The sequence below is a fragment of the Chiloscyllium plagiosum genome, chromosome 2 (assembly GCF_004010195.1).
Source record: "Chiloscyllium plagiosum isolate BGI_BamShark_2017 chromosome 2, ASM401019v2, whole genome shotgun sequence".
Taxonomy (NCBI): Eukaryota; Metazoa; Chordata; class Chondrichthyes; order Orectolobiformes; family Hemiscylliidae; genus Chiloscyllium; species Chiloscyllium plagiosum.
The window spans coordinates 51591598-51603918 of record NC_057711.1 but is presented as its reverse complement, the minus strand read 5'-3'; the positions used below and the strand labels follow the sequence as shown (position 1 = coordinate 51603918).

At 40.1% G+C, this 12321-nt stretch overlaps 1 protein-coding gene across 7 annotated transcripts in view; it reads left to right on the top strand.

Moving 5' to 3' along the window:
• The first annotated feature begins 5563 nt into the window (after positions 1-5563).
• mctp1a (multiple C2 domains, transmembrane 1a) overlaps positions 5564-12321 on the top strand; it is a 360237-nt gene continuing 353479 nt past the window's right edge. For all 7 annotated transcript variants that reach the window (XM_043709443.1, XM_043709460.1, XM_043709451.1 and 4 more), the window contains exons 1-2: positions 5564-5650; positions 8166-8277. In XM_043709443.1, coding sequence (XP_043565378.1) covers positions 5607-5650; positions 8166-8277 — 156 coding nt within the window. In that variant the 5' untranslated portion in view covers positions 5564-5606. The remainder of the gene's footprint in view (positions 5651-8165; positions 8278-12321) is intronic.

The window sequence follows — 12321 nt, the reverse complement described above, 5'->3', positions numbered from 1 at the left end:
GAGGCTGAGGGGTGACCTTATAGATGTTTACTAAATTATGAGGGGCATGGATAGGGTAAATAGGCAAAGTCTATTTCTTAGGGTCGGGGAGTCCAGAACTCGAGGGCCTAGGTTTTAGGGTGAGACGGGAAAGATATAAAAGAGATCTACAGGGCAACGTTTTCACACAGAGGGTGGTACGTGTATGGAATGAGCTGCCAGAGGAAGTGGTGGAGGCTGGTACAATTGCAACATTTAACAGGCATTTGGATGGGTATATGAATAAGAAGGGTTTGGAGGGATATAGGCCGGGTGCTGGCAGGTGGTACTAGATTGGGTTGGGATATCTGGTCAACATGGATGGGTTGAACCGAAGGGTCTGTTTCCATGCTGTACACCTCTATGACTCTATGACTCTAAGTCTGCTTTATGAGTTGTTTACTAAATTTTCAAATAATGCACAATAATATGTAAGCATGTTGGAGGAGTGGTCTTGGAACTGCAAATTTGTATCGTTCATTAGTCACTTCTTAGTTCTTTTGAGTCTTCCATTTCAAAAATAACTAAAAGTAAGACGTTAGTCTTATACAAGATCAATGGTTAGATTAGCACACAATTATTGCTGAAAGCTACTAAGGCAAGCTGGTAACATTATTCGTTAAAGTATAGCCAAAATTTCAAAATAATTATAGAAAAGCACTGTTATAAAGATGCAAGTCAGGTGTGGTGTTATCATTACACTCTTGGCTGGCTTGAAGGTTTCTCTTTCTGAGTTGAAGGTAATGAATTCTTGAACTCAACATTCAGCAGAAGTGACAACGATTGCAGCTGAACAGTGGCAGCTTTTCTTTCACGGACAGACTGAGCAGAATATGCTCGGGGATGACGTGAAGGTTCCTTTTGCTTTCTCTTTTAAGGCACTGTAGTTTGTGACCATTGGTAGCCTGGTTCATTACTGGTGAAGGGCTTTTGCCCAAAACATCAATATTCCTGCTCCTGGGATGCTCCTGAAGAAGGACTCATGCCCGAAACGTCGATTCTCCTGCTCCTTGGATGCTGCCTGACCTGCTATGCTTTTCCAGCACCACTCTGATCTACACTCTGGTTTCCAGTATCTGCAGTCCTCACTTTTGCCTGGTTCATTACAGCAGTCTGAACTAGTTTGCCTTTTTCTAACTCCCTGTTGAGAACCTCCCCTCTTGAATGGTGTCATTCATGGAATTCTGTCACAATGGTGTCTCGTAGCTTGTCTTATCACAGTCAAAGCAAATGGCTACTATATTAACTTTGAATCATTGTTTATTCAAAATGGAGTTATTTATGCAGGATTTCCCTGTGATATACTTTTAAATTATAAGTATCTCATTTTGTATTTCTAGATGAGGTTACACATCGGGCAGTCTGCTATTTTGAATTTAGTCTGCTTTTAGTCATTCAACAAAAGCATTCATTTGACATCTGGTGGATGCCTTGTAAGGTTTTGTATCTCTATATTTTAAAGATAAATTCACGTTGTTTACAGTATTATCATTTATATTACAAGTACACAGTCATGTCAAGTCACAGACACAATCATTCGGCAAGCAACACTTTGGTGGTCACGTTGGCTGCAGACAATGATGGACAGAACATTGGCCAGTCACACAGTACTTCAAGCTTTGCTTAAGATGTCATAAAGCGTAGAATTGATTTTGATTTAAATCTTTGACTGTTAGGCAATAGGAACTCATTGAGAATTCCAAATCAGTTATTCCCTCAACTGTGCCTGGTGAGTAATCTGTCAGCTTTCTCTGGTGGCTTTCTATGTTATTGAGAACCTCTGGACCAACTCTGTTTGGCAGACTTGAATTTCAGTTTTAATTACAGATAGGAATTATACATTGTGTGTAAAGAGTTCCCTATCAGTAACTGGCATCACTGCCTTCTTCCCTGCCCCTTCACGGCAGAGGGAACTTGTGAGACATGTCATTGTCATTCCTTAGGATAAAGAGACTGGATGCAATTGGGGGAGGGGGCACCAACAGGAGACTGTGGACAGACTAAGTCAGGACTCACATTGAAAAAAGAATAGTGCAGGTAAACAATAACTCAGTGGAGGAAACAAGGGGGGGAATTTCAGAGCTCAAAGTCGTGATTGTCGGTGATGAAGCAGTGAAGTTGGGGGATGATCAAGAGGCCACTGGGCAGAGGAATGCAACGTTCCCAAAGAGTTACTGCGAATCTTTCTCCCGAAGACCTCACTTTCTCCCGAAGATAGGAAAGGACAAGCTGATGAAGGGATTAGACACATGGTGAAATAATATAAATCAAGGTGTAGATGGACTGGACTGGAAGCCAGTAAAAGTCAGAGACCAGTGGAGTGATGAGTGAATGGGACTTGCTATTGAACTTGTAACATGTGTGGTAGTTTTGAATAATCTGACGTTTGTGGATGATAGAAGAGTAACCAGGAAAATGTGGAATTGTTGATTCTCAAGATGACACAACCAGCAGTGAGGGTTATAGCAGCAAACAATGATGAAGTTAGAAGGATGAAGGGGGGGTGGGATCTAATTGAACCATACAGAACACTGAATGGCCTGGACAGATTAGATATTGGGATGATGTTTCCATTGATAGGAGAGACTGGGACCAGAGGGCACAGTCTTAGAATAAAGAGAAGATCTTTTAGAACAGAAATAAGGAGAAACTTCTTCAGCCAGACAACAGTGAATATATGGAATTCACTGCCACAGAAGGCTGTGGAGGCCATGTTATTGAAGATATTTAAGACTGAGCTAGATAGGATCTTGAGTATCAAGGGATCAAGGGTTACAGGGAAAAAACAGGAGAATGGGGTTGAGAAACTTATCCGAGTCAAGAATGTAGTGCTGGAAAAACACAGCAGGTCAGGCAGCATCTGAGGAGCAGGAGAATTGAATGCGGCTGATTAACCTCATTCCTGAGAAGGGCTTATGCCTGAAACGTCGATTATCCTGCTCCTCGGATGCTGCCTGACCTGCTGTGCTTTTCCAGCGCCACACTCTCAACTCTGATACTCCAGCACCTGCTGTCCTCACTTTCTCCTCCTTGAGAAACTTATCAGCCATGATTGAATGGTGGACCAGATCTGATGGGCTGAATGGCCTATTTTCTGCTCCTATGTCATATGCTCTTATGGTCTCTTATACTTCAAAGTTGGCTACGAAATACGTGTGCTGGGCATCCTTACTACCACCAAACACTCTATACAAAATATGCCCAGTGGCAGTACGCAAACCCCAGCTAGTGCTATGCTAGGGGAATGAAATCAATGACATGGGATCAGATTCTGTATCAAAGGCAATGGTTGCACTTTTTGCTATAGATTAGATTACTTACAGTGTGAAAACAGGCCCTTCGGCCCAACAAGTCCACACCGACCCTCCGATGAAAAACCCACCCAGACCCATTCCCTTACATTTACCCCTTCACCTAACACTATGGGCAATTTAGCATGGCCAATTCACCTAACCTGCTCATTTTCTTTTGAACCATGGGAGGAAACCAGAGCACCCTGAGGAAACCCACGCAGACACGGGGAGAATGTGCAAACTCCACAAACACAGTTGCCTGAGGCAGGAATTGAACCTGGGTCTCTGGCGCTGTGAGGCAGCAGTGCTACCCACTGTGCCACTGTGCTGCCCTGATAATCGATGCAGAAAATGTATCCTCATCTGCTGACCAAGAGGCATTGGAATAGTTGAGGCAGTTGGAAGGGAAGTAAAATTAGGTGTTCTGGACTTATGTGTGGAATCTATAAAAAAGGCTTTATAAAATGTTATTATCATGTGGCAATTTGGATTGTTAGTAGAAGTAAATTGGTTTTGATTTTAGTACTGTGAAGGTGACCTTTATAAGAGGTCATTTTTGAACTGTGAGTTCAACTATAATTTCCAAGAAAGCACGTAACTTAAGCTAAATGTCGAGATAAACCACCTGGAAAGTTGATGGAATGTTTACAATGTTAAACTTTTAATATACCAGGGCACACTTTCAGTTGAGAATACTTCCATACCAGAAGGGAAGGGAATTTAGTTTGTGACAGTCCAGGTTTTCAGACCTAGAAAGAAGTCTTAAATCCATTTTCACAATTTAAGCATTCAAAGATTTTCTTGAAATTCAGTTTGGAAAAGTCAATGATATCCATGTGGATTGTGAAGAGAAAGAAACAGAGAGAATCACATCTGGTGAATGCATATAAAATTTCCAAAAGGAAATCTTGCAACCTTGTCAGTTGAGTAAGAAATTAAACAGTTTAAGTTTGGATCGATAATTCAGTGTGACAACTAGAATGGTATTGTTGAGGAAAAAGCTGGGTTTTTTTGGCTATTTATATTAAGACCTTTATGAATTGACATCTTTAGTTTTGCTTTTCTCTGTTGTGTGAAAAAAGCCTGTATTCTTTTATTAAAAGAACACTAACAGCCTCTTGCAAGTATGCTCAGTGGCTGATCATGATAGTAACCAAACTATATTAAGAGTGTGATGCTGGAAAAGCACAGCAAGTCAGGCATCATCGAGGAGCAGGAGAATCGACATTTCAGGCATAAGCCCTTCATCACGGCATAATTCCTGATGAAGGGCTAATGCCCAAAACATTGATTCTCCTGCTCCTCGGATGCTGCCTGACATGCTGTGCTTTTCCAGCACCACACTCACGACTCTGATTTCCAGCATCTGCAGTTCTTACTTTCTCCTAGTAACCAAACTCTGTAAAAATAAAACTTATGAACTATCAAGCCAGGTTTCAATCTGAGTTCTGACCTTGCCAGTATTGTCATAAACTCCAGGTCTTAAGAATACCGGACTCAAAACATTAACTGTTTCTCTCTCCATCTGTGCTGCCAGATCTGCAGAGTTTCATCAGAATTCTCTGTGTTTGTTTCAGATTTCCAGCATCCACTGTATTTTGCTTTTATTTGAGTGTCATAGCATATGATATCATTTGTGGTTTGCACTAGGGGCTGTTTCAGAACCGTGATAGGGACAGAAGTGTGTTATTTATTATTCCAAATTTCTGTTCCAACTTTATTTGCATAACTCTGAATGAAAAATCTGACCTCAACCAACACTGTGCTATTTAAGATGATGGATTGTAACTTGTTTATTCATGCAGCTGTGAACTGCTTTTCAGGAAAGGGGGATGATTTTAGTTCAAAACCTGTTAGTAACCCAATTTAAAATTAGTACAAGTGAATTTTAGATAATGTACAGGACTATTTTCTAGTTGTATTGGTGTATAGTACTTTGTGTCTTAATAAATTTTTTAAAAATGAAGTCATTCAAAACAAACAGTATGATTATGGCCCACAGATCCACCTTAATTTGTGGAGGCTCCACAAAGTGCTGCAAATGCTTACAATTAAATTTACCTTAAGACCATTTTGAGTTTTATTGGTGGCTTTTAAAATGAATGCAAACGATCTGCAATCCCTTGTGCTAATTACACTAGTATTGAGCAAATTGCATTGAAAAAAACAACACAACTGAGTGGAAACACAAAGTCATCATGTTTTATTTTTCTTATAACTTGTTAGCATCAAATTTTAACCATGGGTTCTTCCTTTTAGGTGTTTGATTATGACTTTGCATTACAAGATGACTTCATGGGCTCAGCCTACCTGGATCTGACTAACTTGGAATTAAACAGGTAACAAATTTTAAAAACAATCATCATAATTTTATTTAGTTGTATCCTGTTCATTTGTGTAATCAGCACTCTGTATGGAGAAGAAAGTCAAAATGGATTTGTTCATTCATGTAGATCATTTTCTGCTAGGATTAATTCATGTTGGTGTGCCAACTTATTTAAGAGCTTAGATAACATGCAGTCTCTTCTATATTTTCCTCTGGATATCAGTCAATCTTTCCATCAGAATAATCTCAGAATCACAGAATGGTTACAGCATATAGCATTTTGAACTTCTCTCAAATGTCTCAAGACTGTCGAAGGAGCAAATCACCTAGTGCCACTTCCCTGCCTCACCCCGTAACTGAGCACATTTTCGTCTGTGGATAATGATCCAATTTGCTTTTGAAAGCCATGATTGAATCTGCCTCCACCACACTACTCCTGGAGTGGGAACAGGAAAAGTCTGAGGAAATTGAAGGTTCTGATTGGTAGTTCTCCCGACATCTAAAACCTGACAAAATAGCTCCTTATCATCAGAGAATTTAGTAACTTTTGCTTCCATTAAGGTAATACTTACCCAGGAAATAAATGACAATAAAACCCAGTTGAACTCCTATAACTATTAAACTTCCAACATACCACACGCAGCTCGAACTATGCCTCCCCCCATCTCTTATAACCCTCCAACCCCTGAAAACCATTTCCTGATTAGACGCTTGAACTACACTTTCAGCCCCTCCTCACCCCTCCTGTCTGTCAGCTCCTCCATTCTCCTACCACTGACCTGAACACCTGTTGTCACGAATAACTTCCTTCCCCCCAACATGAACCCGTGAAATCTGACACACATTCCCTCACCTTCCATCCCTGACATTATCCTACACCACTGCCATCCAACTGAACAACTCTCACCCACTGCTGGCTTTGATACCAGACGCCTTGGCCATTGCCAGTCCCAACGTCACCTCCACCAGTACTAACCCCATGGTACACTCCGAGCATTTACCTGCCACCCTTCCATCCTTCTTACCTGACACCCTACCTACTTAACTACACCTCTACTCACCTGGCAACCTGATAACCTCTCCACTTGGCACCCTAAGCCCCAGACTTACCTTACCTACCTTAACACAGTAGCTGTCTGGCCATGCCACTGACGCTTAAATCTCAGAACACAGTAGACTGAATGCTGCTAGAGAGGGAGTGGTTTAACTTCCCCAACTATCTGCACTACCTGAGAACCATGTTCATTTTATGTCTGATCCACATTTATGAAGGAGTAGGATTAGGATTCCTGGCTAGAAACGTGTAGCTCGTTGCTAATGGAAAGAAATATGATTGAGTGATAATCCGACTGTGATTACAATCCTTCAGAGTATTCGGGCCAATATATTGAACGTTCTTACTACCTATTGGTACCAGATGCAAAAAGTGAGAAAATTAATAATTTTAAAACACTAGGTGTTCTCTGGCATCACTATCAAGGCCATGTTCTTTATCCATCCTTAGTTTCTCAATGAAAATGATGGGAGTGGGCTTCCTTCTTTAATTACTGAAGTCTTTATGATGCTGCTGATCTCACGATGGTGTTCATTTGGAAATCTCACAATGTCCTTAACAATGAAAGAGCAATGACATAGGCCAGGATGTCAGAATGGCATGTTATTTGAAGGGAAACCTGAAGATGATGGTATTCCCACCACAATTTTGTTCCTCTGTCCTACTTAGTGGCTTTTTTCAGCAAAAAGGAGATATGATTTCAATTTATCCTTAGTACATCAGTACACACTGCAGCCAAGGGATGTCTTGTAGGTAAGCATGTTTCCAAAAGATTGGCAGGTCATATCAACAGTATGTCCCTTCAGCTGTTTGTACCAAACAAGATATGAACATACCCAATTAGTCAGCATTTCTGAAATTTGCAATATTATCCTTGATATTAGATGTGATTCTACGATCCACATTTGCTGGATAACCCTGAATGCGTAAGGAATTATGCTGACACCCAATTTAGTGCTATTGCTTGGGCTCTCAGTGTATTGTACTTACACACTTGAAGCTACATATAAGACTATCTGGTTCATAATTTTAAAAAGACTGTTTCTTAACTGTCAATCAACATTAATTAATCAGCATTCTCCATGGCAACAGCTCTGCTAATCAGAGTCCACTAACCAATCTATCGGCGTTTCTTCTCATGCAGTAAAATATTGGTTTTGCCCTTGAATTTGTATTTCTTGCAAAATGTCCCAATATGTACAAGTTGAAAAACTTGGATAAAAGGTACTTTTCTCAACATTACTCACATTTTGTATTACCAAATGACCATAAATATTTCTCCTTAAATTGTGGTGAAACAATTTTTGTGCCACTTTAGGAGAATATAAACAGAAGTATACAGAGATGTCAAGAAATCATCAATAACAAGTATTTTTTATTTAAAGTTTAACCAAATACCAATCTTTTTGTAGGATTTTGTGAACTTTGTCTGATCTTCTTAATTACAATGTATCCAACTTTTGTTTTTTTCCAGGCCAATTGACGTCATTTTAAATCTGAAGGACCCAAGCTGTCCTGTTCAAATACTAGGGTACCTGTTGATGACTGTTACATTGGTTTACAGAGAAACTGATCCAAGAGAGACTGTAAGTTTATAATTTTATTCTTCAAAATGTGGAAACAATTAACAAATAACATTCTTCCAGCTGTAAAGGTATTAGCCTTTCTGTAAGTTTTCATTAAAATGGAGGGACCCAGTTGTTTAATTACAGCGAAGGAAACTACTGTGGAACATAAGGTGTAAATATCATTGGCTCAATGCATTGGTGTGTAACTGAGTAGGGAGGATAAGGTGAGTAGTTGGGTGACTTAAATGGGTTGAGTGGCAGGGTGGCAGCTGAATAGGATGGCAGATAGAAAAGGTAGAGTGGCATTTTGCTGGATTACAAGGGTGCAGGTGAGTAGGGTGGTATCTACATACAATGGCAGGGCAGGTGAACTGGCTTGGTGGTTTGGATTAGGAAAGGTTTTCAGTTCCAGATTGTCAGGAGAGTTGGACTCAGAATTGGAGTTGAGTGATCAGGGTGAGGGAGTCAGGTGGCTAGGGAATTGGGTAGTGAAGTGGGTGTCAGTATTTTAGGTAGTTAGGGGTTCAGTTTGTGGTTATCCTGGAGGTATACCAGGAATTTTATTTCTAGTATTTCTTAGATAACTATCCAGGGAAAAAAATTACAACTGTCTTTGAAATCTAAAGAGTTGGAGAGATTTATGGAGCATCTCAGGGAGCTAGGGACTCACCTGTCAGAAGTTCAAATTTTCTGGGTAATTCTCAAAGAGTCAATGCATTGGAGATTCCGTATATTTCCAATAATTCGGACACTGGAAGATTTCTGCTGTTTGCTGCTTCTTGCACAAAGGGACATATTTTTAGACAGTGTTTAAGAGAAGACAATTGCATTCTTGAATTCCATGAATACAGAGTGACACCCAAGTCAAATTAATATCAGTACCTAAGCTAGTTATTCAGGTCGTCCTAGCTGAAGATAAATTTCATGTTTGCTCTGTTAGTCTTTGTTTTTTGTGAAATTTGCTTTGCTCTGTTGTGTTACTATTTTTAAGACCATTTGAACTGAAGAAAGACTTGGGAAGTGACTGCGCCACAAATTTGTGCAAATTCCATGAAACATATATGAGAACCTTCTGGAGTTCAATGTTTTCAAGGCTATGATCCTAGGGCAATGTGACAACATCTTTACAGGGAAAGATTTTTGAATGTTATTGTGTGAATAGTTATCAAGCTATTTTGTTGTCCATCGTTTAGTTTGTGAAAATAAATGGCATACAGTAAAGGAATGCATAAGGACAAAGAAAGTCAAATAGAAACGGAATGACTTTTCCCTGGAATAACTTAAACAGATAGCCAAAATCAAGATCCTTTCATATCTTAATTGTCAAAATAGTACATTGTACGTTCACATTAGGATGAAATTGAAAATTCATAAATAGAATCTGAAATTACAAAATGGTTCTATCATGGGAAAATAGGAACTGGAATAGGCCATTCAGCCTGTCAAACCTGCCCTGCTGTCCAATATTGTAAGACCATAAGACATAGGAGCAGAAATTAGGCCATTCAGCCAGGAATCTACTCCGCCATTCAATCATGGCTGATAAGTTTCTCAACCCCATTCACCTGCTTTCTTCCCATAACCCTTGATCCCTTTGACGATCAAGAACCTATCTATCTCCATCTTAACTATACTCAATGACCTGGCCTCCACAACCTTCTGTGGCAATGAATTCCATAGATTCACCACTCTCTGGCTGAAGACATTTCTCCTTATCTCCATTCTAAAAGGTCTTCCCTTTACTCTCAGTCTGTGCCCTCGGGTCCTAGTCTCTCCTACCAATGCAAGCATCTTCCAAAAGTTCACACTGTCCAGGCCATTCAGTGTTCTGGAAGTTTCAATTACATCTCCTCTCATCCTTCTAAACTTCATCGAGTCTCGACCCAGAGTCCTCAAAACGTTCCTCAAGTGTTAAGCTTTTCATTCCTGGGAGCATTCTCGTGAACATCCTCTGAACCCGCTTCGGGCCAGTCCATCCTTCCTGAGCTATGGAGCCCAAAATTGTACTCCAAATGTGGTCTGACTAGAGCATTATAGAGCCTCAGAAATACATCCCTGCTTTTATCTTCAAGTCCTTAAAATAAATGCCAATGTTGCATTTGCCTTCCTAACTACTGACTCAACCTGCAAGTTTACCTTGAGAGAATCCTGGACTAGAACTCCCAAATCACTTTGCACTTCAGACTTCAGAATTTTCTCCCCATTTAGAAAGTAGTCCATGCTTCTATTCTTCTTACCAAAGTGCATGAACTCACACTTTCTCATGTCGCACTCCATGTGCCACTTCTTTACCCAGTCTCCTAACCTGGCCAAATCATTCTGCAGTCTCCCTGTCTCCTAAATACTACCTACCTCTCCACCTATCTTTGTCTTGTCTGCAAATGTAGCCAGAATGCCCGAAGTTCCTTCATCTAGATCTTTAATGCATAAAGTGAAAAGTTGTGGTCGCAACACTGAGCCTTGCGGAACACCAGTCGTCACCGGCTGCCAGTCTGAGAAAGGCCCTTTTATCCCCACTCTCTGCTTTCTGCCAGATAACCAATCTTCTATCTATGCTTGCACCTTCCTCTAACTCCATGGACCCTATCTTACTCAGCAGCATCCTGTGTAGCACCTTGTCAAAGGCCTTCTTGAAGTCGAGGTAGATAACATCCATTGGCTTTCCTTGGTCTAACCTGCTCATTACTTCCTCAAAGAAGTCTAGCAGATTTGTCAGGCATGACCACCCCTTGTTGAAACCATACTGACTTTGCCCTATTTTACCATACACTTCAAAGTATTCAGAAGTACAACCATGGCTGGACAAACATTTCAATGCCTTTTACTCACTCCATCCTACAACCGTGTAGATTCCTGGTAATTGGAAATCTATCAATCTCTGCCTTAAATATACTGAAAGAATGAGCCTCCACAGCTCTCTTTTGGAGAGAATTCCAGAGAGTCACTAATTTCTGAGTAAAATAATTTCTTCCCATCTCAGATCTAAGTGGTGCCTGCCTTATTTTTAAATTGTACCCGTGGCTTTAGACTCCCCAATCTAGGGAAACATCTTACCTGCATCTAGCCCATCTATACATTCAGGTATTTTGTAGATTTTAATGAGATCACCTCACATTCTTTGAAACTCTGGAGAATGCAGGCCCAGTTTGTCCAGTGTTTCTTTATCAGACATTCCTTCCAATCTGGAAACAAGTCTGATGAACCTTTGTTGCACTCTCACTAAGGCAGAAATATTTTTTCCTGTGATAAAAAGATCAAGCATACACATAGATGTAGTCTTACCAAGCTCCTAAGCAACTGAAGGAAGACTTCATTGCTCCTGTACTCACACTCTGTTGTGCTAAAGGCTAACACTCCATTATGCTTCCTAATAACTTAATGCATCTGCACATTGGCCTTCCATTAGTTATTGACAAAGATATCCCTTTGTACCTCTACACTTTGCAACCTCTTATCATTTAAGAAATACTCTGCATATCGTTTTTTTTTTGCCAAGGTGGATACCCTCACATTGTTCCATATTATATTCCATCGGCTATGTTCTTAACTGTACATGAAGCTTGTCCAAATCCCCATGAAGCCACTTTACATCTTCCGCATAATTCATTCCCACTTAGATTTGCATTAGCTTCAAATCTGAAAATGCTAAATTTAGTACCCTTCTACAAATCATTGATATGTATTGGGAACAGCTGGGGCCCAAATCCTTTTCATACTCACGGCCTGTCAATGTGAGATTTATTCCTTCTCTCTGTTAGTCAATAATTAGTCCATGCTAGTACATTACTGCCTATCCAATGTGCTGTGTGAGACTTCCAACAAAATCTTTCTAAAAGTCTAAGGATGCTGCATCCATTGGCTTTCCTTAATTTACTTTGTTAGAAACGTCTTCAAAAACATCCAACAAGTTTGTCAATATAATTTTAAATAATCCTGAACTTCTTTCATTAGCCACAGTTGACTGACCTTTTTAATTTTTGTACCTTGAAGGAATGTATAGTTGCTGTAAGCCATGGAATAGCTTTTACAGATAATTCATTGCCTATGTATAATCAAGTATAG